The 27,030-nt window shown below is 47.8% G+C and overlaps 1 protein-coding gene across 1 annotated transcript in view; it reads left to right on the top strand.

Moving 5' to 3' along the window:
• The window catches only part of Nup154 (nuclear pore complex protein Nup154), a 280,785-nt gene that overhangs the window by 143,350 nt on the left and 110,405 nt on the right, over positions 1-27,030 (top strand). The window contains exon 6 of the mRNA XM_075703099.1: positions 14,313-14,552. Coding sequence (XP_075559214.1) covers positions 14,313-14,552 — 240 coding nt within the window. The remainder of the gene's footprint in view (positions 1-14,312; positions 14,553-27,030) is intronic.

Below are 27,030 nucleotides of genomic sequence, written 5' to 3'. Positions count from 1 at the left end.
ATTCTCCCAGGCATTATCAAGGATACAGGAAAAATATTACTGGCCGCGCCCTGGACTGACCCACCCGGGAGAAATCAGTAGCTGCCTTTTCCTGTCTCTCTCTCACTCCAATCTTCATGTTTCTCTCACTTTCCACCTTTCCTGTCTTCTCCGGGCTTCCCTTTACATCCAATTTTTCCTGGCAGCAAGGGTTAACCTTGTGTGAATGGCCAACCTAGGTTATTTCATATTTGGTTATAGTGATAACGTGCAGCTGGCGTTTGCAGGACCTGATTTTACAGTTCCTGTAGCGTCTTCTTGTAGGGCTCCATGGTGGGTGGCTGGCGTTATTGCCGAAAACTGCACATTCCTCTATGGATAGTTCCTTCCCTCCACTCCCCGATCGCCCTCAGAAAAGAGGGCGCATTGATGAAGTTTTCCAGGTTTTTGGTCGTTCAAAAAGAATCCTTCCCTCATTTCCATGTCATTCATTCTGAAAAATCAGATAAACCAGTACGAACAATCTCACCCTTCCTTGTTTCCAAGTCATTGACTGAAGTCTTTGGTCCAAGTTATAAGGCGTCAAGGATGGCAAGCAGTGATCTCCTCTTGGAGCTCCGCAATCAGAAACAGTACGAGAAATTGCCAAAACTAGTTCATATGGGGAAACCCAAGTAATTGTAACCCCACACCGTACGATGAACACAAGCCGCGTTGTTGTCTCGGATGAGGACTTGCTGGAGCTCACTGAGGCTGAACTCTTGGAGGGCTTCAGTGACCAGAATGTTGTCAATGTTAAGAGAATTAAGATGAGGCGTGACAGCAAAGAAATCAAAACTAAACACCTGATACTCACATTTGGCTCAAGTATTCTGCCCGAGTCTGTAGAGGCCAGGTACATCAAGCTCCGTGTTAAGCCATATGTGCCAAATCCCTTCAGATGTTTCAAATGCCAAGTTTCGGCCACAGCTCGCAGAGCTGCCGAGGCCACCAAACATGTGCGAAATGCAGTGCTCATGAACAAACATCTGAAGCTTGCGAGAACTCTTTGCATGGTGTAAACTCTGATGGGGAGCACACCGCGTACTCGCGGTCGTGCCCGTCTTGGAAAAAAGAAAAGAAAATAGTCACGATCAAAGTGAAAGAAAATATATCATTCAAGGAGGCACTAGGTGGGTGTCATACCTGCCTAAGAGCAGCTTTGCTAAAGTGGCGCGTTAGGGGGCAGCGCCACAACGGTCTCCGGCGGCTGTCTGACCCACACCCAGTGAGGCGGCAGTGACACCATCTGCCCCTCCCCGGCGGCTGCAGCTAGCGCTGCTACGCCATCCCAGCAGAAGGGGCTATCTACCTCCGGGCAGGTGGCCTCAAAGGTCTCGTCCAACGTGTTGAGGGCTTCACATCAAACAAAGCGCTCAGAAGAGCGCGTGTCCAGCGCCTCGCAAGAGGCGACGGACACAACAACCAGCCAGACAGTGCCACCAGCGCCTAAGGAGCGGCGAGCACCTTTCGACCGCTCCAAAAAAGACAAAACTCCCGTCACGGCGCCGCAAGAAGGCCCGTGAGCTAATCTTAATCTCTTAAACACACAGCATCCAACACATTTATGAAAATGGAAACACAAATACTACAGTTGAATGTACGAGGACTACTACGTAACCTCGACGAAATTAGAGAACTAATACACAAACACAATCCCAAGTTGCTGTGTGTTCAAGAGACACATCTGAAACCCACACTGACAAACTTTTTATGTCAGTACATAATCTATCGTAAAGACCGCAACAAGGCTAACGTCTGCAGTGGTATTGCAATAGTTGTGGATAAATTTGTAGCTTGTCGACAGATCGCCCTCCAGACACCCCTTGAGGCTGTGTCGGTTCGGGCAATCCTTTTTAACAAACTGGTGACTGTGTGCTGTTTATAATACCGCCTAACTATCACCTGAAAAAAAAAAAAACGATTTCCATAACCTAATTAATCAGCTTCCTGATGCCTACATACTCGTGGTTGATCTTAATGCCCACAACACGATGTGGGGAGATTCGCAATGCGGCGCGAGAGGTCGATTAAATGAAATTTTTTTTTTTTTACCTCTAGTGCCTGCCTGTTTAATAAGAAGGAGCCGACGTATTGCAGTGTCCAATACAACACATATTCAGCAATAGATCTAGCAATCAGTTCTTCTTCTCTTCTGCCTCACCTAGAATAGTCCGTGATCAATTGTATGGAAGTGACCACTTCGCTGTAATTTTAAACGTGATATAACTCTGCATGAGAACCCTCCGCATATTCTTTGATGAAAATTAGCATCGGCGGATTAGGAGCATCTTAAAAAATCATCTTATTTACCAACATATTTTATAAATAATTTTACTATAGATGATGCCATTGCATATTTTACTGCTTTTATTATTGATTCAGCCTAAAAGTTTATCCCGCAGACGAATGGTTCCCTAAGAAGACGTATCCCCTGGTGGAACAAAGACTGTAGAGAGGCGCGAAAGAGACAGAACAAGGCATGGGGCGATTGCGCAGATCGCCTAATGCCGAAAATCTAATTCACTCTAAACAAATTAAATCACAAGGAAGGCGGACATGACGTCAGGCAAAGAGAGAAAGCTGGGTGAGGTTCCTCTTCGGCATTAATTCATACGCGCAGGAGGCAAAAGTGTGGAATGGCTTGAGAAAGCTACAAGGGCAACAAATCCATCCGTTGCCTCTGGTGAACGACTAAGGGGATACCTTGCAAGACCAGGCAGACTCTCTTGGGGAACGCTTTGAGCGTGATTCAAACTCATTACACTATTCTGAATCTTTCCTTAAATACAAAGAAATAGAAGAACTTAAGCCATTCGTACATAAATGCAGACACAACGAAGCGTATAATCGGCCATTCAGTATTGCCGAGTTGAGAGCTGCCTTGATCTCATGCAAGAGCACTGCACCGGGACCTGACCGAGTCATGTATGACATGATGAAAAACTTGCACAATGACACACAAGTTACACTACCCGCACTCTTCAACACTATTTGGGCTGCCGGATACCTTCTACACATATGGAAAGAAGCAATTGTGGTCCCTGTTTTGAAGCAGGAGAAAGACCCATCTCTGGCGGCAAGCTATCACCCGATAGCTCTTACAAGCTGCCTGTGTAAGCTCTTTGAAAAAATGATTAATCGCAGACTCATACATTTCCTTGAACTCAACAATATACTTGGTCCCTATCAGTGTGGCTTCAGAGAAGGCCGGTCGACAACAGATCATCTTGTACGCATTGAAAAATATATTCGTGATGCATTTGTACATAAACAGTTTTTCTTATCAATGTTCCTTGACATGGAGAAGGCGTAGGACACAACATGGAATTACGGGATCTTGCGAAACTTGTCGGGAATGGGCATCTGTGGAAATATTGAAAGCTATTTGTTGAATCGTATCTTCCGCGTGAAAATCGGCAACGTATTGTCGCGACCTTTCACACAAGAAACAGGTGTACCCTAGGGAGGCTTAGTTGTACGCTCTTTATCCCGATAAAGTGCGTACAACACGCTTCGTGCTTCATTACCACCTGCCATTCTTTATTCCATCTACGTGGACAACATTCAAATCGGCTTCAAATCCTGTAACTTCGCAGTATGCGAGAGACAAGTGCAGCAGAGCTTGAACAAGGTTTCCAAGTGGGCAGACAAAAACGGACTTAAAATCAACCCCCACAAAAGTTCTTGTGTTCTTTTTACTAGAAAGAGAGGCTTAGTTCCAGATCCTTGTGTTCAACTGTGTGGACATCAAATACCTATCAACAAGAACTCAAATTTCTAGGTATTATACCTGACTCCAAGCTTACTTTTATTCAGCACATTAAATATCTTAAAGAAAAATGTCTAAGGACAATGAACTTACTTAAAATTCTATCCCACACAAGATGGGGAAGCGACAGGAAGTGTCTGATAAATGTTTATAAGAGCCTAATTCGATCATGATTGGACTATGGTGCCGTCGTATATAACTCTGCCGCTCCGAGCGCACAAAGATTCTAGATCCTGTCCACCATCTAGGTATCCGCGTAGCCACTGGCACTTTCAGGGCAAGCCCTATTGAAAACTTATACGCGGAATCAAATGAATGGTCACTCCATCTACAGAGAACACATATTTCCTGAACATACACTCCAATCATAAACATCCATGTTTTAACACTGTTCCATAATCGTCCCTCTGTAAGACAGCCTTTCTCGCTTCGTGTGAGGAAGCTTAGTGATGAAATGCATGTCCCACTCCTCGAGCTTCGCCTAATGCATCCAACCAAGCTGTTACCACCTTCGGAGTGGCAGGTGATAGAATGTGACATATCCTTTTTAGAAGAAACAAAACACGCACCAGCGATCGAAATCGGAATGCATTTCCTAGAACTCCAGCTCAAGCACTCCTGCGCAGAGTTCTACACAGACGCTTCGAAGTCATATGCCAGAATGACCTATGCTGCCGTCGGCCCATCCTTCTCCGAATCCGATCTACTGCATCCGGAAACAAGTATCTTTACGGCCGAGGCCTACGCATTACTGTCTGCTGTGGAGCACGTAAGAAAATCAAATATTCCAAAATCAGCTATATATACAGACTCCCTAAGCGTCGTGAACGCCTTGATGTAACTGTATACACACAAAAATCCAGTGCCTAATGAACTCTATTCCGTCTTGTCTAAAGCGTACATATCTAAACAGCATATCATTATATGCTGGGTGCTTGGCCATAGGAGCATCGAGGGTAACGTTCTGGCGGACGAAATGGCCATGTCAATCGCATCGCAAGCTGTTAACCCTACCGCTGAGGTGCCTGTCACAGATCTGAGGCCTTTCTTGCGAAGGAGGCTGCGAGACCACTGGCAACGCATGTGGGACGTGGAAACGGATAATAAGCTGCACCTGATAAAGCCGCACTTAGGATTCTGACCATCTACTACAAAATCGCACCGAACAGATGTCCTAGTCTGTCGTCTCAGGAAGTGAGCCTCCAACCTGTAGTAGATGCGGGGACGGGCTGACCATATTCCACGTCCTCCTGGAGTGTCGGGAAGCTGAATCTGAGAGAAAGAGACTTTCTTCATTAGCATACCGACAGCACATTCCTCTTCATCCTGCAATGTTTCTCGGTCCAGAATCGCTTTTTAATACAGACACAGTCCTAGGTTTCCTCAGAGATGTGGTCTTACAAGTGATTAGTCCCACACATTCGTAGCACTTCCTCTCTTTAGAGGATACCGCTGGGATAGTTGTACTGTAAAGCACATGCCTCCAGGCCCTTGTGTTTCAAGGGATCTGGTGAGGCAGTTGTGCTGTACGTAGCTAATTTTTGCATCTTACATGTTCTGTATATCATATCATTCCACAATGCAGTGTAAGGCTCACAGTACTCATCATTAGTCATCGCCATAATCTTATTGCACGTAGGTTTTAAGCACTTTACAGTGACTATTTTTAGGCCCCTTTACAGCCACGTCACATCAACTTCACAGAACTCATCATTCCACCGCGAAATCAATAACACTAAACAATGCACATTCATTCATGACTGGCCACGCCTGACCTCCCTTACGTCAAGACATGCTGAAACTGTCGGCCGCGCAAGACACCGCCGACAAAGCCAGTGGGATTACTACAGCCGATCAAGTCTCCTTGCTGACCATTTCAGCAGATCGGGATGGACTTGTTGGGGCCCTTTTCGATGTGAATAACTGGAAATAAGTGGATCGTCATGCCGACCAAATACTTCAACCGCTTCGCTGAAACAAAAGCTCTGCCGAAAGGTAGTGCAGCCGTAGGGGCGGAATGCTTCGTCGAGAACATCCTGCTGTGACATGGCACCCCAGAAGTCCTCACCACCTACAGAGGAACGGCCTTTACAGCGGAGTTCACCCAAGCTATTCTGCAGTACACTCAGACAAAGCACAGGAGGACAACTCCCCACAGCCCAAAGACGAATGGTCTTAATGGCCTGAACAAGACCCTCGCTGACATGCTAGCAATGTACGTCAACGTCGAACACAAGACCTAGGATACCGTCCTGCTGTGCATAATCTTTGCTTACAACACGGCGGTGCAAGAAACGACACAGATCACCCAGTTCAAGCTGGTTTATGGCAGGAACCCAACGACTCTCGACGCCATGATGCTGCATGTCACCGACGAAGAGAATCTTGACGTTGCCACCTATCTCCAGCTTGCCAAAGAAGCCTGACAGCTCGCCCGCCTACGAATCAAGAACCAGCAGCATACCAACAGCCGACACTACAACCTCCGACGACGCTACGTCGAATAACAGCCTGGCAACCATATTGGGGTTTGGACCACGATACGCCAACGAGGACTCAGTAAGAAACTATTGCGACGCTATTTCAGACTCTACAAGATCATCCGACGCATTGGTGCACTCGACTATGAGGTCGTGCCAGACGGCATTTCGCTATCACAGCGGCGCCACTCATGACCTGAGATAGTCCACATTGCGTGACTCAAGCCGTTCTACCAGTGCTAGTAAACTTTGGGACCTTGAGTAGCTGACCTCTGGACTTTTTTTTTTTACTTTGTTTCTTTTTTCGTTGTTTTGTTACCTTCTTTTTATTAAGTGTCTTTTTATGTTTTGCTCTCTTATGTTTGTAGCATCAGGATGATGCCTTCTAAGAGGGGGGTATTTATTTTTATTTTTTTATTTATTAAGTACTGCTAACCTGAATTCCAGGCCTTAAGAAGGAGTGGGTTACACTTCGGTACAAATGTACCGGAAAAAAAAAAAGAGCACACATACAAACAAATGGAACTGGAGAAAAGCGACTGGTGGGTCAAGTACGGCACTGAATTATATAATTTCAAATGGTAGAATAGTTATATGAACACACATCAAGACACATTAGACTAGAGTGTTGCTCAACAATTGGCAATATGAAGAAAACAAAAAAGTAGTTGGTTCGATGCGTTAGACATGTCAATGCGATGGACAATATAAAGAAAACATAACTGTAAAAACATCAAAATAAAGAAAAGCAGGATATAAATGCGAGGCTTTCATGAAACGTTGCTAGACCATTGGTGATAAGACACTATCATTTCACATGTTGAAGTGCGGCAGTGAAAGCGGCAACAGAAGAGCTCTCGATTACTTCTCTGGGCAAATGATTCCAATCACGGATGGTACGGGGGAAGAAAGAATTCATGTGTTAGTTCTGGAATAAATTTCGCTAAGCTTTTTTTTGAATGGAAAGAATGAGTGGGACGCTGCGTAATAGGTTTCAAGTGCGTGCTTTTGTCGGTTCCAAGGTTATCATTGTATATCATGTAGAATGTTTTTAGCCTTTCGCGGCACTGTCTTGTTTGTAGGGATTCTAAGTTTGCAGAAATTAATAGAGCAGTTGGCGATGTTTTGCTGCTGTACGAATTAAAAATGAATCTAGCTGCCTTTTGCTGAATGTTTTCTAGTTTTCTTATATTTGTGTGCGGATCCCGTACTGCCGCAGCGTATTCGAGTGTTGGCCTTATGTACGTTTTATAGGCTAAAAGTTTTACATCGCTTGAAGCTTTGGGAAGTGTTCGCTGTAAGTAGCCTAGTTGCCTCATGGCTTTCTTGTGCATGTATGGGACGTGATCATTCCATCGAAGATCAGATGTAATAGTTACCCCTAGGTATTTGTAACTTGAAACTACAGACAGATTGTTACTGCTGATACTCTAAGTGAAAGTGACTGGATTCATCTTACGCGTAAGTCTCATTGCTACCGTTTTGCTGTGGTTTATTGGCATCTGCCACGTAGTACACCAATTTGTAATCTGGGCTAAAGATTTGTTAAGAGAAACCTGGTCATCAGAACTGTGGATTTCATTATATAGGATGCAATCGTCCGCAAATGAGCGGATTTTTACAGGTATGTCTTGAGCAATGTTGTTTATGAAGATCAAAAAGAATAACGGCCCTAGAACAGAACCTTGGGGGATACCTGAATGAACGTAGGCAGAATCTGAACTGACATCGTCGATGGATGCAGATTGCTGCCTAAAAGACAAGTATGCTGCGATCCATGCAAGGAGGGAATCGTTTTTAAGTAGAGGTCTTAGTTTCAAAAGAAGTTTAATGCAATACACGGTCAAAAGCTTTCTCGAAGTCGAGGAATATGATGTCAACCTGACCAGATTTATCCAGCGCTGTGGCAAAGTTGCGAATGCTCTCTAGTAGTTGCGTTTATGTAGAAACTCCTCGTCGGAAACCATGCTAGCGACTATCGATTATTTTGTTATCTTCAATGAAGCTGGAAATGTGTTTAAAAATAATGTGTTCAAATACTTTGGCACAACTGCAGAGAAGAGAAATTTACTTATAAGAGGTAACAATGGCTGGATCACCTTTTTTGGGTATTGGAGTTATTCTGGCGCATTTACAATCACTAGGGATTGACACGTGTGCTTGTTTATCTTTTCTGGGTGACCGCTTGTCACCGCCTAACAAATGTTATCGCACAGCACAGGATGTGCGTGCATGTATTGGAAGTTTCTGGAATGTTATCCATGGTTCCATCCGCTGTCTGTCACCGAACCTTGTGCAATCTGATTGCACATATGTGCAAAGTGAATGGTGTAGAACTTTGTGGAAGACACGCGGGTCCCAGCGATTATTCTGGAACATACCACGACTGATGTATAAAAGCCAACGCGCTTGACCCGCTGATCAGATTTTCGATTATCGTCTACTGTGTTCGCTGCTATCGTTGTGCTTTAGGTGTTGCCTGTTTTTGTGGGCACAGGTTCACCCAATAAAAGTTAGTTCCGTCTTTCACAGTATTGCTACTGTGTTGTTTACCATCACAAGCACGTGACAACACGGTAGAAGCGCTCGTTACAACAGACTGTGATATTCCAATGAAAAATGTCTGTTATATGTGAACTCTGTTCTATCAAAAATTAAGGTGATATGTTGTGAAATTGCAAAACTCCGCATATACCACTGTCTAACCTGTAAGCAACCGCAAGAGCGACAAAAACATAGAAATTAAAGCGAATACTGTATGTAGACTTGTTTAAAAGCTGCTCTTTTTTTTTTCTCCACTTTGGCAAGGCTTGGCCCTTACCTAGGCCGGAACTTTTTGGTCAAAAGGGCGCAGCCAGCAACTTATGCACAGCCCCCTGATGTGCTGTTGCATCAGAGGTCAACATGTAGCCTCGCCATCTAGTAGCAGTACACGGAAGTATGCAGTTTGCGAAAATCTGCAGATGTGTGCACACGGCGTTGGGGTACCAAACACAACTGCTTCTCCGCTCGAACTTTCTTTTTTCCAAATTTTGGGCTGCCAAGTTGGGGGTGCGGCCCTTGCAGGAGTCTATATGGTAGGCGGTGTCCGAAACTTATTGTCTGTGACGTGTTTCCAGCTCCTGCAATCGCATCTGCCGTATGCAACCACCAAAAGCATAGCTTTGAAGACCTGTATCTGTCTAGCCAGAAGGTACCACCCCTACAGTCTAAACAGTTTCTTTGCCCCACAACAGTAATTGTTATCTGTCTTCCTGTACAGTGAAACCTCGTTAAACCGTAGTTGGCCGGAGCTCGGAGGAAGTATGCACTAAACGGTAGTACTGTTTAACCGAAATAGCATGAGATCGCCCGCTTACCTGTTGAAAACGGAACTCGGAGAGAATGCGGTGAACGGGGAAAAACATGCAGTATTTATCCACTTCGCGCAACAAAAGTGTTATTTTCGTTTGATGCCGCGGTGGCCTAGCACGACGACAGCCGCCTCATACTTACTGAAGCTGCGTGCCTGCTTTTCAGCCAGCCCCCTCTTCTCGGCAAACACTTGCATGGCAGATTCCTCGTTGGCATTACGTATTCTCCGTGCACGCCCGCAGTAGTGCGGCAGAAGTCCCGGGGCCCATTTTCCATTGCCGGTGCCGGAGTTTGGAATACTCTTAGTTTGGAATAGAGTTATGTTATCGCGCCCCTGTTCTCGTTGCGACGATTGCATTCATGAGGCTGACGTAACGCGCAGCTTCTGCCACTGTCGGGCCTGAATCGCCCGTGCTGTCGCTTTTCGTGTTGTCCTCATCACTGTCGCTAATCGACACTTCGGCAACAACAGAGGCAACGATGGCGAAAAGTCGAACCTCGTAGCCGACATCTCTTTGCGGTCGCAGCAGCGCTGCCAAGCAACTTTGCATTCCAAATGCCACACATCGTAGTCAGCAGCAGATCCCTGTCGCGTGCCAGTGCCGGATTTTCCACGTCACGTTCGATAGAACGGACGATGTCAAATTTTTCTTCTACGCTGAGCACCCAGCGTCATTTTTATCCGAGCTTCGGCATGACGCGAGTCCTCGCTAGCACGACGCCACAACGCTCTCTGGCACGGCGTCGAAATGATGTTGATGTTAACCCTTTGAGGGTCGAATTATTTTGTAAAAAACTTTCCCACGTGTTTAAATTACTTTATTGTGGATCTTGAATGTACAAAATGCATAAAGTCAGAAATAAATAGTACAATAAAAATTAGGAACAGTATTTTGATGTCAACATCACTCAGAACTGCAAAATGTTCATTAGTATTTCAGAGTGTGGTACTCCTTGAAACACAGGTCTACGCACAGCGCCTTATCGCAATCTGCACACCTAAAATGCGTGTCTGTTCTCCTCATAGAGCGGCTAGTTGTGTTGGTGCACACATGACATGTCTGCGTGCGGCTGCCTTGGGCAGAGGTCTGAGGCGCCCTCTTGCGTAAGCGCGCTGCCGCAGAGAGGGAGAATACCTCGTGAGCGGTGGTGATAAACAAGCTAAGAGCAGCGCCAATCAAGATAGAAATCAACTTCCGCCGCCCCTGCGAGAGCGTGCCGACAAAGAAAAAAATCACGTTTCACGCGCCTCCGTTGCGATCACGCGACGGGACCGAAACTGCGAAAGCGTGTTGGCGCTGAGAGCGAGACTACCTTGCGAGTGGTGGTGATAAACAAGCTAAGAGCAGCGCCAATCAAGATAAAAATCAACTTCCACCGCCCTGCAAGAGAGTGCTGACAAAGAGAAAAATGACGTTTCGGGCGCCTCCGTTGCGATCACGCGGCAAAACCGAAACCACAAAGGGGTGTTGCCGCTGTCTGCACGACGAGCTGAAGCTAGAAATCAGTTCTGCTTATCTCCCCAAGAAGGTAGCACAAATTTCAAACGCTTCTTGTAAGTCCTAAGAGGTGGCACCACCTCCCAATGAGCACGCATCATCATTATGGCGCGAAATTTCAAACGGAGGGTCGAAACCGTACCCATACGGCAAAGACCTTGCGGGACGGAAAACCGCCGCCGTACATGTACGGCAAAAACCTTCAAAGGGTTAATGTGGCTTTATGCGCAAACACACAGGGCGCTTGGAGGCCGTCGTTCCAATCTCTGAGGCCTGTTGTTCTGCCGGGCCACCCGATGAAGACGATGCACCGCCATGTTTGCGCGACGGAAAGTGGCAACGCTACGTTTTAACCAATCCGTGCGCAATAAGCTAGTACGGTTTACGCGGATACAAAACACATTATGTTCAATGGCTGCTGAGTCGAGGATTTGACTTTACTACTTTTAAAACGAAACTACTGTTTAAGCGAGTATAGTTTAACGAGGTTTTACTGTATTTCCTTTCTTGAAAACTTTGCATTCACTACTTTCCTGTCGAGATTGCTATGTCATGCGGCTACCAGGCATACAGCATTAAAGAAAGGGAAGGCACGCAAGGTAGGTAATGATTATTGTGGAACAAAGATTTTGAGGTGTAGGACATAAATTTGGAAACCACCTATAACTATAGATAAAAGGGTTTATGAGATAATTATACAACCGCTGTGTTTTCCTGTCAACCGTTTTCCGAATGATGGCTGCTGAAAAATGGCAGTTTTCCCATACTAGAGCATTCCACACTACATGACCACGCAGTGGCAGGATTGACGGTTGGCACAAACCAGGCACAAGTGCACAAGAAGTAGAAACAGACAGGACAACGCTGGACTTACAACTGAAGTTTATTGTGAAAACATTCCACAAACCTCCGCCACGCATGCGCATACAACCAAGAACAATAACAAGGTTTGTAGTCAGTTGTCAACAAAAGTTCTACACGTACACAAAAGCGTGGTCACACCCCTTCCCGACAAAGGCAACAACACGTGGCTTAACATGATAAATTTAGAAATTGCAGTTCTTTATCATCGATATGAACCGAAGGTTCACTCACACATGTATGCGCGCCCAACTTTTTCATGTGGAACGCTTCGCTAATTTCACTTTCCATTAGTAAGATCTTGATGAGGGCTAGTTGGTTCATACTTAGAACTGAGGTGAAACAGCGCGAAAAAGACAAGGACACAAGGAAACAAATACCACAGACAAGCGCTGACTGCCAACTGGAAGTTTATTTGAAATTCACCGGACATTTATACCTTCTTCAGCATAGGCATGCGCACATCAGTCGCAAAAACATCTGCAAATCAACATTTTAATCTTTCTTCCAAAACTGTGATTTCTTTTCCCGACAAGGCAAGAGAGGGAGTGCTTACACATTTATCGCCTGCCTTTCTTATATGAAAGGCTTCTACTATTTCCCTTTCCTTCTTACTATTCCCTTTCCCTATGAATTTTGTGTTTTCAAATATGGGGGTGCATTGACACTCGTTACAGTGTCCAGCTCAATGACTCCCATAGCCATTCTTTAGGTTAGTGCTGTGCTGACGAGCTCTTTCATTGAAGCACTGTCCCGTTTGACCTATATAAGATTTCCCACAGCTGAGCGGTATTTGATAGATCACGTTGCGCCTGCACTCAGTGAAACAAGTTTTATGATTAGTGGTGCATAGGTGCCTTTCGCGCTTGTTCATGCGATTGCATATCGAGATCTTACACGGGGCACTGAAAGCCAAATTAATATTATGTCTATTGGAAACTTTCTTCAGATTGTGAGACAACTTGTGTAGGTATGGCACCACGTGCGCTTGTCTTTTGTCTTTGTTTTCTTCTTGGGAAGCATCAGAACTTCTTTTCTCTTTCTGCAAATGGTTGCAGGAGGGCATCACGACGACCTTCTGCAAAAAGGTCGTCGTGATGCCGTATTTGCATGGCTTGTCTCATAATCTTAAGAGGGTGGCCACTAGGAATGGCGTCACACTCGTGTTTTCGGCGTCGAGCAAACTGGTTAGGCTGTGCAAAAGCATCACAGGAGAGAAGAAAGATGCGACTAGTGGCTACGGAAAAAAGCACACAACTTTTTTTCACAAAAGCTGTGCATCTTCAGTTGTGTATCGCATACCTCTCTCATGCGGACTGTCCTATATCGGCCAGATAGGTCGTTGCATTAATGACCGCTTGCGTGAGCATCGCTATTTGCTACCTACAGGTACAGGAGGGAACTTGCCATTGCATTGCAAAAAGCACGATTGCCGACCAGTTTTTGATAGTGTATCGATAGTGGGGAGAGAGCGCAGCAAACTGGAAAGAGAAATTAGCGAAGCGTTCCACATGAAAAAGTTGGGCGCGCATACATGTGTGAGTGAACCTTCGGTTCATATCAATGCTAAAGAACTGCAATATTTAAATTTATCATGTTAAGCCACGTGTTGTTGCCTTTGTCGGGAAGGGGTGGGACCACGATTTTGTGTACGTCTAGAACTTCTGTTGATAATTGACTACAAACCTTGTTATTGTTCTTGGTTGTATGCGCTTGCGTGGCGGAGGTTTGTGGAATGTTTTCACAATAAACTTCAGTTGTAAGTCCAGCGTTGTCCTGTCTGTTTCTACTTCTTGTGCTCGCGTACGTACTTGCTGGAAACCATTATACGTTCACCATGTACCAACTGGTCCAGCAAACTACTCTACTAAAGAAAAAGTGCATTTTGGCAAATTCTGCAGGAGGCTAGAAATAGTTGTGTGCAGCGTATTCCCGCTAGCACTAGTTGCGTGAAGTTTACTACCACAGCAAAGTACATGGTATTTACGCCATCTTGACAAAATTTGCCTGAAAATTTGTCCATTACAGCCCGGTCCGATAAAAGTGCGATTTTTTGCATTGTTAATATAGGCTGACCAAACTGAAGTAGAGGAATAGTCTATTATATCTGAAAGTATGTTGTATGCAGACTCATTGTAACGGGCATCGACTGTAGTATCTTTGTTACACAATGCACACAATCAGTGTTCATGGTAATTTTTTGTTTGCTACTATTTTGTGTACTAAAACTCTTTATTAAAATACCGAAAGCAGTAGTACTGGCCCGTGAGAGATCCTTTTATAAACTTCATGGCCATTGCACACATGGCATTGCACACACTGTCTCAGGCTGAGGCCGCATCTCGTGAGTGGGCCTCCCTGGGCCAGCTGTTGCAGCTGGTGAAGCATACGGCCGAGCTTCTGGGACTGTGGAAGGTGCTGTGCGACCACCAGTTCCGTGCCGTGTCTGCAGCCTTCCCACCTGACCTCCGCGACCAGCTGCGCAATGCCACCCTCCGCGAGCTGGTGCTGGCCGACCGACAGCTTCCGGCTGGCCTCGCTGCCGCACTGGTGCAGACCTACTTGGAGGTGAGGTGTCAAACATAGTTTGCCTGGCCTGCGCTTGCAGTTGTAGTGATTGAGGGTGTCTCAGAGAAGTAAAAGTTCTGACTGAAGTGCACAGTTATTACGATGACACATTTATGAAAGTGCTCAACTGCATTAAAGGGACACTTAAAAGAAACGATTTCACCCTGCTTGCCGTGATGGGGGGCTTTGATGGCATCTGTGTGTACCTGGTTAAACTTTTATTGATAGAGATAGACTACATTGTGTTCCAATGGAGCCAAAGACTGAACATGGTAAGTTTCTGGAACCTTTACTGGGCCAACATGACCTAAATGCGAAAAATTTATACGAAATTCGTCGTCTCACGGAGGCATACCGTCACTGGCGTTTCAGTGTGAAACAAAAAACAAAACAAAAAGAAACGGATCTGTTACTCTTATTTTCTTTTCTAATAGTCAACCTATTATTGCAAAGTTAACCACACTAGCATTTTCAAAGAAATCTTTTTTATCAGTTTAGACACTGTTTGATGCAAATATTGCTGAAAGGTTTTTGCCCCTTGCAGTGCAGGATTGGCCTGCCCTGTTATGCATTGAAGGGAAAATTATAAGCACATGAATTTACAGTTTACCCCTACAATAATAAAATTAGCGTGGCAGGCTGGAAAATTTTCTATAGCGAGAATTTCGTTGTTGCCAAATAAGACAGCACAGAAAGGGAGTGCACTGAAAAATGTATGTTCACTGTTAAAATTCTGTATGTGTACTTTGGCGAGTCTTGCTCGATGCCATCGTGAACTTCATTACTGACACCACAAAGTGTGCAGGATCATCGGTCACTATGGGGGTGCAGTGCAGTCCACTTATAACGATATTGAGAAGAATGAAAAATCCGATCATTATAACCGATCACCACTATATCTGGCCTGCCTTAAAAAAAAAAAAAACTGGCGCTTCCCGCCTCCTCATCCAAATCTATGCAGATCACAATCGATCACGCTTAGCATGCTTCAGACGAGGTCCTGGTCAGACTGACCTGGAGAGGCAAAGCAGAAGAGTGGGTCTAAAAATTAATATGCAGAAAACTAAAGTAATGCTTAACAGTCTCGGGAGAGAACAGCAATTTACAATAGGCAGCGAGGCACTGGAAGTCGTAAGGGAATACATCTACTTAGGGCAGGTAGTGACGGCGGATCCGGATCATGAGACGGAAATAATCAGAAGAATAAGAATGGGCTGGAGTGCGTTTGGCAGGCATTCCCAAATCATGAACAGCAGGTTGCCGTTATCCCTCAAGAGAAAAGTATATAATAGCTGTGTCTTACCAGTACTCACCTACGGGGCAGAAACCTGGAGGCTTACGAAAAGGGTTCTACTCAAATTGAGGACGACACAACGAGCTATGGAAAGAAGAATGATAGGTGTAACGTTAAGGGATAAGAAAAGAGCAGATTGGGTGAGGGAACAAACGCGAGTTAATGACATCTTAGTTGAAATCAAGAAAAAGAAATGGGCATGGGCAGGACATGTAATGAGGAGGAAAGATAACCGATGGTCATTAAGGGTTACGGACTGGATCCCAAGGGAAGGGAAGCGTAGCAGGGGGCGGCAGAAAGTCAGGTGGGCGGATGAGATTAAGAAGTTTGCAGGGACGGCATGGCCACAATTAGTACATGACCGGGGTTGTTGGAGAAGTATGGGAGAGGCCTTTGCCCTGCAGTGGGCGTAACCAGGCTGATGATGATGATGATGATGATGAGACGAGGTCATATCCCTCCCGAAGTTTCTTAAGCAGGATTTCTCCAGAAATTGACCGACAGTGCCCGGATTGTGGGGAGGTTAGCACTCTACCTCATATGCTCTGGCAGTGTCCTGCGTTACGAGATACGTCCCTCACCAGCGAACGGGACTGGGACGAGGCCATATCTAGCACGCAACTTAAGCTCCAGTCCATGGCCGTCCAGAGGGCCCGTGAAAGAGCGGAGAGGCTTGGCCTCCCCATTCCGACATGGGAGCAGCCAGCGGCGAGCCGGGGGCCCCAATGGGTCTCCACCGGCTAGTCCCTCAGGACCTCAATGAAAGTTCATTGTCTGTCTGTCTGCTGAACATATCTTTGTAGTTCCAATACCAAACTTGCCAATTGCACCAAAAAATAGAATTCTATAAAGTTGCCTGTGAAAAATAGAATGTTTATTTATACCTCTAAACAGCGTATCAAGCATTAGGCGTGTTAAAGTAGTCAGAAATTCGCATTTGCTTTTGCAGGATTTTCAGGTTCACATCTGCGGTGTCCAGCTGCTGCGCAAACATTAGCGAAAATAATTAACCATGGATAAAATCAATGAGCCACTCGATCGATGACAGTGCACTTCGCGTGAACATCGGGGTCTGTGTCAGAGATGGGTCATTGTCAATCTCGTCGCCCCTGTCGCACAACGTCACTGTCTGTTGTGACAATGGTCACCCCATCATAGATCTCTTCGCACTCAGAAACTCCTCCATCAAAGCACCATCTGTTTCATCGTCAGTAGTGACATGCTTCCAGAGCTCAGTAATGTCAGCGGCTTCCACCGCGTTGGATCAAGAAGTTTTGTCCAGGTGCAGAAACCTACCTTTTTCGTTGATCGGCATGGTTGCTGTTTCCAGCCGTCATGATCACGGTGCTCCTGTGTGAGCTCGCACTTTGGGCCTTGCAAAATTTGAAGCTTTGTCTTAAGCGACACAACTTTGCACTTTGTCGGCGCCGTCTTCTATCAACCGAGCTGTATCCTGCTGCTAACGCGGAACATTTCCGCACTCACTGAGAAATGGGCAAAGGGCAGGTGACACTTTGGTTCTCACTTTCCTTCTCCTTTTTTCTTTTTTCTCTTGTCACGCATCCACATCCCCACAGTCAACAGATCTCATATGTGAATGACAGGAACACTGAAATGCTTCGTGTGTGGCTTTGTTGCGTTCATTCTTCTATTTCTTGCCATGCATAACACTGCATTGGCTGCGTGCCTTCATGCATGCGTAGTCGCCATCTGTGATCATGTCATTCATTTGCCACCGCAGTTTCATTCACAGCGGTTGCGGCAAGCAGTTGTTTTGCCTTGTGTGTGTTGGCCTCGAGCCTTGAACTGCATGGTTGCCGTCCAGGATCATGTCGACAGCAGCCGCAGTTTTGTCTGCAGCGGTTGCGGCAAACAGTAGTTTTGTTTTGACTCAGTGCAGTGGCTCCTCGCGCAATGTCACAAACCAGCTGTTGGTGATAATGAGCAGCGGCTACATCTGTTGGCAAGCTCTGAAGCGAAACAATAATTGAGATGTGTGTGTGTGGTATTGAAAAACGCAGTTAAGATGAAGATGCGCTGTGAAGGAAGTCACTAGACTTTCACCGCTGCCAGTGCTAATCATCCACAAGATGAGAACTGCAGCTCCTGCACTTCTTTAATGCAATATAGAAGCAGAATTCGCCGATTCATTTAGTAAATAAGAGTACTGAGCATTTGTTGATTGATATCTTCATACCGGGGTGCAACGGTGGCGTAGAGGTAGAGCTTCCACCTCGCGTGCAAGAGGACCGTAGTTCGAATCTCGGTGCCATGCAATTTTTCACTGGATTAAAAAGAAAAAAAAAAAATCCGCGTGTTGATTAAATGGCATAAATAGCCCTGGCGTGCGGCCTGATCCCGGTGACCAGAACCGGTAACGCACTCCCTCACCAGAGCAGGATTGGCCACCCTGGTGCAGTACTTGGCCACAACCTCCTATATGAATCATCATACCTTGCTGGTGAAGCAGCGCACTGACACGGACACAGTGAAGACAAACAGGAAAAGACGACACTCGCTGTAGCGAGAGTCGTCTTTTCCTGTTTGTCTTCACTGTGTCCGTGTCAGTGCGCTGCTTCACCAGCAAGGCATGATGATCACTAACCAACTAGCCCAACTTTCCACTTTACTGAACTCCTATATGAATACAACAATCAAACCCTGGCCCTCAGTCCCCAGCAGCTGCGAAGCAACTGACCACGGCGGCGGTCAGACATGCGACGCAGCAGAGGGGTGCTAAGAAACCCTGGTTCCGGTCATGCCGCCATTGGAATCTGAACCTGGTAACGTTTAACGCTAGAATGTTATCTAGTGAAGCGAGTCTAGCAGTGCTATTGGAGGAATTAGAGGGCAGTAAATGGGATATAATAGGGCTCAGTGAAGTTAGGATGAAAGAAGCATATACAGTAGTAGAAAGCGGGCACGTCTTGTGCTACCGGAGCTTAGCGAAGAGATGAGAACTAGGAGTCGGATTCCTGATTAATAAGGATATAGTTGGTAACATACAGGAATTCTATAGCATTACCGAGAGGGTGGCAGGTCTTGTGAAACTTAATAAGAGGTACAAAATGAAGGTCGTACAGGTCTGTGCCCCTACATCCAGCCATGATGACCAGGAAGTCGAAAGCTTCTATGAAGGCGTGGAATCGGCGATGGGTAAAGTCAAAACAAAATACACTAAAGTGGTGGGCGACTTCAATGCCAGGGTAGGCAAGAAGCAGGCTGGAGACAAGTCAGTGGGGGAATATGGCATAGGCTCTAGGAATAGCAGGGGAGAGTTATTAGTAGAGTTTGCGAAACAGAATAATATGCAGATTATGAATACCTTCTTCTGCAAGCGGGATAGCCGAAAGTGGACGTGGAGGAGCCCGAACGGCGAGACTAGAAATGAAATAGACTTCATACTCTACGCTAACCCTGGCATCATACAAGATGTGGACGTGCTCAGCAAGGTGCGCTGCAGTGACCATAGGATGGTAAGAACTCAAATTAGCCTAGACTCGAGGAGGGAACGGAAGAAACTGGTACATAAGAAGCCGATCAATGAGTTAGCGGTAAGAGGGAAAATAAAGGAATTCCAGATCAAGTATTCGGCTTTAACTCGGGAAGAGGACCTTAGTGTTGAAGCAATGAACGAAATCTTGTGGGCATCATTAAGGAGTGTGCAATAGAAGTCAGTGTTAACTCCGTTAGACAGGATACCAGTAAGCTATCGCAGGAGACGAAAGATCTGATCAAGAAACACTAATGTATGAAAGCCTCTAACCCTGCAACTAGAATAGAACTGGCAGAACTTTCGAAGTTAATCAACAAGCGTAAGACAGCTGACATAAGGAAGTGTAATATGAATAGAATTGAACATGCTCCCAGGAACGGAGGAAGCCTAAAAGCAGTGAAGAAGAAACTAGGGATTGGCAAGAATCAGATATATGCATTAAGAGACAAAGCCCGCAATATTATTACTAATATGGATGAGATCGTTCAAGTGGCTGAGGAGTTCTATAGAGATTTATACAGTACCAGTGGCACCCACCACCATAATGGAAGAGAGAATAGTCTAGAGGAATTTGAAATCCCACATGTAATGCTGGAAGAAGTAAAGAAAGCCTTGAAGCTATACAAAGGGGGAAGGCAGCTGGGGAGGATCAGGTAACAGCAGATTTGTTGAAGCATGGTGGTCAGATTGTTCTAGAGAAACTGGCCACCCTGTATACGCAATGCCTCATAACTTCGAGCGTACTGGAATCTTGGAAGAACGCTAACATAATCCTAATCCGTAAGAAATGGCACGCTAAAGAATTGAAAAATTATAGACCGATCAGCTTACTGTCCCTTGCCTACAAAGTATTTACTAAGGTAATCACAAATAGAATCACGAACACCTTAGACTTCTGTCAACCGAAAGACCACGCAGGGTTCCGCAAGGGCTACTCAAGAATAGGCCATCTTCACACTATCAATCAGGTGATAAAGAAATGGGCGGCATATAACCAACCCTTATATATAGCTTTCATTGATTACGAGAAAGCGTTTGAATCAGTCGAAACCTCAGCAGTCATGGAGGCTTTCCGGAATCAGGGTGTAGACGAGCCGTATGTAAAAATACTGAAAGATATCTATAGCAGCTCCACAGCCACCATAGCCCTCCATAAAAAAAGCAACACAATTCCAATAAAGAAAGGCGTAAGGCAGGGAAATACGATCTCTCCAATGCTATTCAAAGCGTGTTTACAGGAGGTATTCAGAGACCTGGGTTGGGAAGAATTGGGGATAAGAGTTAATGGAGAATACCTTAGTAACTTGCGATTCGCTGATGATATTGCCTTACTTAGTAACTCAAGGGACGAACTGCAATGCATGCTCACTGACCTGGAGAGGCAAAGCAGAAGGGTTGGTCTAAAAATTAATCTGCAGAAAACTAATGTTTAACAGTCTCGTAAGAGAACAGCAGTTTGCGATAGGTAGCGAGGCACTGGAAGTGGTAAGGGAATACATCTACTTAGGACAAGTAGTGACTGCAGATCCGGATCATGAGACAAATAATAAGAATAAGAGTGGGCTGGGGTGCCATTATCCCTCAAGAGAAATGTATATAACAGCTATGTCTTACCAGTACTCACATATGGGGCAGAAACCTGGAGGCTTACGAAAAGGGCTCTACTTAAATTGATTAAATTGAAGATGGTGCAACGAGCTATGCAAAGAAGAATGATGGGTGCAATGTTAAGGGATAAAAAAAGAGCAGATTGGGTGAGGGAACAAACGCGAGTTACTGACATCTTAGTTGAAATCAAGAAAATGTAATTAGGAATGAAGATAACTGTAGCAAGCATGTGACGCTCCCTCAGGCATAATGTTCGTTCGCCGCCAGGCTTGGTGGCCTGCCATGCTCGGCAGGCAACATTGGTCACCACCCCGCAATAAACACCGATGAGCACGGCTGCTCGGCGGTCAGTCATTGTTCAGCACCACTATGCTGCGGAGTGTCCGTTTAACGGAGTGTGCCTCGAGCCCTCCCTTGTTCACGAACCTGGGTGGATCGTGGTACCCACGGATCGTCCCACGCCGCCGTGAGCGGCAAAACACCGTCCCTCGTTTCTGCCACCATGCTGCTGTACAGAAGGCTCGAGCCGTTTGAGGGAGATGGGTCCGCCTGGCAAATTTACGAGGAGCAAGTCCACGTGTTCTTCGGGGCAAACGACACACCCAAGGCCATACAGCGGGACATTTTCCTGGCCAGCTGCGGCACCCGCGCCTTCAGCCTCTTGCTCGACCTTCTCAAGCCAGCCACACCACACGTTAAGACGCTGGGTGAACTGCTCACCATACTGCGCTCGCACTTCAACCCAGCACCGTCCACACTGATGGAGCGTTTCCGCTTCAACAGCCGGAGCCGCCGGGAAGGAGAGACCCTCGGGCAGTTCGTTGCTGCTCTACGAGGGTTAGCGAGTGCCTGCGTTTTCAGGGACCAGCTGGACTCTCTGCTCCGGGACCGTTTTCGTCTGCGGCATCAACCCTTCCATGCAGACGCGACTCCTGGAGCTTCCCGACCCCTCGCTGGATGATGCTGTTAAGGCAGCGCTGGCAATGGAAGCTGCCGCCAAGCATGCCGGCGAAATTTCCCGTGCGACTGGCTCACCATCGGCGGAAGCGGCGGTGAACAAGTTGGCGACAAAGGGCAGTACCTGCGGTCGCTGTGGGGGTGCAAACTCCCCCTTACAGTGCCAGTTTTCTCAAGCACAATGCTTTACGTGCGAGAAAACTGGGCACCTGGCATCTGTATGCCGAAGGGGGAGGACAAACAGCAAACAGCAGCAGCAGCAGCAGCCTGATTCAAGCCCAGGTACCACACAAGCCGCCGCCAGGGTAGCCATCGCAAGGGTATGCGGCGGGGGCGTGCGGCAGCAGGCTCAAATTCGTCCGCGGCCAGGCTCTACATCGTGGCCGAGAACCGGCCGATTTTCGAGATGTGGCACACAGGCTTTGTACCATCGTCTGTGCCGCCCTACATGCTGACCGTCGAAATCTGCGGGCAGCCCATTTCCATGGAGCTGGACACAGGGGCCAGCATGTCAGTAATGGCTGGGAAACTCTTCAAGAGTACTTTCCCCAGCATGTCCATCGAGGCTTCGGGCGTGATGCTGCGCAGCTAATTCGGGCAACTCTCCCAGGTCCAGGGTCTGGCACAGGTTAGCATTTGCTTGGGCGACAGGGAGTCAACCCTTCCCCTTTACTTAACGAAGGGGTCGCCGCCGACGCTGCTGGGCCGAAACTGGATTCATGCACTGGGCGTTCGTCTGCCAGAGTACCCGGAAGCCAGCCTGCATGTCGTGCAAGACGTCCCCAGCCTCCTGACGGAGGTTTAAGTTCCTGTTCCAGCCAGGGGTGGGCACATTTTCCGGCACGACAGCTGGCATCTATGTACCTGAAGGAGCCCAGCCACGTTTTTTCAAGCCTCTCCCACTGCCGTTCGCCCTGAAGGACGGGGTCACCCAGGAGTGCAACGGCTACAGCGTGAGGGCATCCTGGTACCTGTCAAGACATCTGAATGGGCCGCTCCCATCGTACCAGTCCTCAAGTGAGATGGCAGTGTCAGGATCTGCAGGGATTTCAAGGTTACCATCAACCCCATCGCTACTGTCGAGAAGAACCCGCTGCCCCGGATTGAAGATTCCTGGTCAGCATTGTCTGTTGGACAGAAGTTTACCAAGCTCGATCTCAGAGATTCTTACCAGCAGCTGGTGCTGCAGGATGCCTCCCGGAAGTATGTCACAATATCGACAACTTTGGAGCTCTTTCATTACACGGGCTTACCGTTTGGCGTGGCGTCGACCCCAGCGATATTCCAGAGGGAGATGGACTACCTCTTCTGGGGCATGAGGCACGTGGCAGTGTACTTGGACGACATCTTGGTTACTGGCAGCGATGACGGGTACCACCTGCAAAACCTGCACAACGTCCTTGCACAACTGCAGGACGCTGGCCTCAAGCTGAAGCTGGAAAAGTGCGTTTTCCTAGCCCCCAGTGTTGAGTACTTGGGACATGTCATTTCCCAGGCAGGCCTAGCCCCGGCTCCCCGCAAAGTTGATGCTGTGCTCAAGACACCCAAGCCCCAGAACAAGAGGGAGCTTCAGAGCTACCTGGGCCTCATCAACTTCTACAGGAGTTTTCTGCCGAACCTGTCGGAGCATCTACAGCCGCTCCATCTTCTGCTTCGAAATGGTCAGCAATGGGTGTTTCGAAGAAGGAGCAGGACCGGGCCTTCCAGCGCAGCAAGGAGCTGATCACCAAGGCTCCAGTGCTTGTGCACTTCGATCCTGCTAAGCCTGTTGTCCTTACCGTGGATGCGTCGCCGTACGGTGTGAGAGCCGTCCGGGCAAACCGGGACAAAGATGGCCAGGAACGCCCTGTGTCGTTTGCTTTTCAACGGCTTCATGCTGCAGAGCAACGTTACAGCCAGATGGACAAGGAAGGTTTGGCCCTCATGTTCGGTGTCAAACGCTTCCACCAGTATCTGTGGGGCCGGAAGTTCGAGGCAGTCACGGACCACAAGCCGCTGTTGGGGCTGCTGGGGCCTGACAAGGCCGTTCAGGTGAGCCTGACAAGGGGCCTGACAAGGCAGCTCGAGGTGAGCCTGTGCAGGCATCACCTCGAGTGGTACGCTGGGCGTTGAGGCTGGTAGCTTACAGTTACCAGCTGGTTTACCATCCGGGAAAGGACCTGGGACCTGCTGATGCCCTGAGCTGCCTGCCCCTGCCAGAGGTGCCTGATGCTGTGCCAGAACCTGCTGAAGTGTTCATGCTGGAACACGCATACCCGGACGTGCTCTCCAGATCTGTAGTATTTCAAGCGACCAGCCGGGACCCAGTCCTGTCTCGGGTGGTCAAGGCAGTATCCCGTGGAGAGGAATTGGTGCAGCAGGCCTATAGCCACAAGGCCGCTGAGCTGAGCTTGCAGCAGGGCTGCCTAATGGGGTTCTAGGTTGGTGATCTCACGAAGTCTCCAGTCCAGGGTCCTGCAGTTGCTGCACGCAGGTCATCCTGGCATAGAAAAGACCAAGATGGTGGCCCGGTCCTTTGTTTAGTGGCCTGGCCTGGACCAGGACTTCGCTCACTTGGTGCAGAGCTGCCAAATCTGCCAGGAGCATCAGTGAGCCTCGCGTCATGTGGAGATCACCCCCTGGCCGTTCCCACAGAGACCCTGGTCCCGCCTACGCGTGGATTTTGGGGGACCTTTCAAGGGCCATAACTTCTTGGTGGTGGTGGATGCCTTTTCGAAGTGGGTGGAGGTTCTCCCTGTCCACTCCATCAGCAGGCACGACCATTGCAGCGCTACAACAGGTCTTCGCTGCCCAGAGGTTGCTGGATGTCATCGTGTCCGACAATGGTCCTGCTTTTGCCAGCATAGAGTACCTGGCCTGGCTGACGAAGAACGGAATCCTCCGGATGATGGTTCCGCCGCACCACCCTGCTTCAAATGGTGCAGCCGAGCGGATGGTGCAAACCATCAAAGACAAACTCAAGAAGAGCCAGACTGGGGATTTCCGGACGCAGATTGCCCGGATACTATTTCAGTACCGGACCGCGCCCCACATTGTCACTGGCCGTGCCCCCTGTGAGGTCCTGCTGGGTCGGATGGTCAAGACACCCTTGGACGTCTTGCATCCGGACCTCCAATCCACAGTGCTTTTGAAGCAGCTGAAGCAGAAGCTGGCTGCTGACCAAGGGTGCTGACCAAGGTGGTGTCTCCTGCCAGCGCCTCATCGCTGCTCGTGCGCATGCCAGACAGGGCCATGTGGCACAGACATGCCGACCATGTCAGGCCTCGCCTCGGGACCTGGCCAGCACCCTCGACTGCCACTTCTGAGTTCCAGCCTGCAGGAGGACTAGCAGCAGCACCAGTCGCTTCCAGTGGACCACCACCCACCTCTGAGGCGGCTACCGTTGCCAGTGGTGCAGCAACTGTTGGACCAGTGTCGAGCCCGGCACCACTCGCAAGGCCGACCACTATGGACCCTCCGGATGGAGCGAAGCTGGCTTAAGCGGCACCCGGCGTTGCCACACCCGACCCATCAACACCGGTGCCCAGGCAGGGTACTCGACGGCGGAGGCCACTGGACCGTTACTCGCCTGGATAGCAGGCACCATCAACCCAGCTAGGGTGGAGGCAGAGCCCCATATTTTGAACATGGACGTTTGTTTTTATTTAACACACAAAGTGTGCGTAAAGAGGTGTAGCAAGCATGTGACGCCCCCTCAGGCATAATGTTCGTTCGCCGCCAGGCTCGGTGGCCTGCCAAGCTCGGCAGGCAACTTTGGGCACCACACCGCAGTAAACACCGACGAGCACGGCTGCTCGGCGGTCATTCATCGTTCAGCACTACCACGCTGCGGAGCGTCCGTCTAACGGAGGGTGCCTCGAGCCCTCCCTTGTTCACGAACCCTGGTGGATCGTGACAATAACCAATGGTCATTAAGGGTTACGGACTGGATTCCAAGGGAAGGGAAGCGTAGCAGGGGGCGGCAGAAAATTAGGTGGGCGGATGAGATTAAGAAGTTCGCAGGGACAACATGGCCACAATTAGTATGTGACCGGGGTAGTAGGAGAAGTATGGGAGAGGCCTTTGCCCTGCAGTGGGCATAACCAGGCTGATGATGATCTTCATGTTCTCGATAATTTGACATTCGGTTCATTGTTTCGGTCATATTTGTCGGACATATCCTTTTGGTCCGTCGAAACCCGAATTTGCAATATTTTACCATTTAACTATGCAAATTGCCAATTTACTGACATTGTTATATTGAAGTTTAACTGCACTAAATGTTGCAAGAGCTCCAGACTGTTCAAAAAGTGTCCGGCGGTTACGATATTCCCTAATGTGAACTTTGAGCGCTGTTCGATACACATTTTCATTTCGTGAGATATCAAGGCAAAGAATTCGAGACCAAAATTGCCACACTGACTGGCAGTAGGCCAGTGCCATCAGCACTTTCGCAGAGGGAGGGGCAGTATGGGAACACTGACAAAATGAGCGGCATTGGAGCCAGTCATGGTCGAAGACAACGACGAACGTGCGAGCAGTGGCACGAGAGCGATCGGGCAGTTCCCCCGAGGGACGCCATTTCTCAACCTAGGAACAGGAGCCTAAGAGCTGCACTCTGAAGAAGTTGTTGCATCTTGCGCAAATTGTGATGAACAGCTGATGACTGCGACTCGATGAGTATGGGCGTTCCAGTCTTTAGATGCTCAGCAGAAGAGCGATGCTGACAATGTTTTTGTGTGCGAGTGTGGGTATCCCGCCTGCAGGGGAGGAATGATGATGCATTGTGACGGGCATGAAGGAGGCATGTGTGGTGAGGGATTTAGTGTTGGAATAGTAGAACCTGTTGGGTGGCGATGTGGCGATGAAAAAAAAATTGACCACGAAGAGTGCGAGGCAGGTACGTACCCAGGATTATTTTTCGGGGGAGGGCGTCCCAATCCAAGCTAACTTTTCTATGCAAATGAGGAGGGTACCTTTACTGGCACAAATGTGAATAATGCCCACCATTTGTCATAAATAAATGTGAACCCGCAAAAAGGAAATGAAATAAGGTGTATATTGTTACGGGGATGTTAGGAGTATATACAGACTGTATTTACAATATACATACAGGATCAGTCAGCGTAGACAAGATGGCTGAC

The sequence above is a fragment of the Dermacentor variabilis genome, chromosome 8, assembly GCF_050947875.1.
Source record: "Dermacentor variabilis isolate Ectoservices chromosome 8, ASM5094787v1, whole genome shotgun sequence".
In the NCBI taxonomy this organism is placed as follows: domain Eukaryota; kingdom Metazoa; phylum Arthropoda; class Arachnida; order Ixodida; family Ixodidae; genus Dermacentor; species Dermacentor variabilis.
Note: the sequence above shows the minus strand (reverse complement) of the source record. Positions and strands in the feature narration are given on the sequence as shown.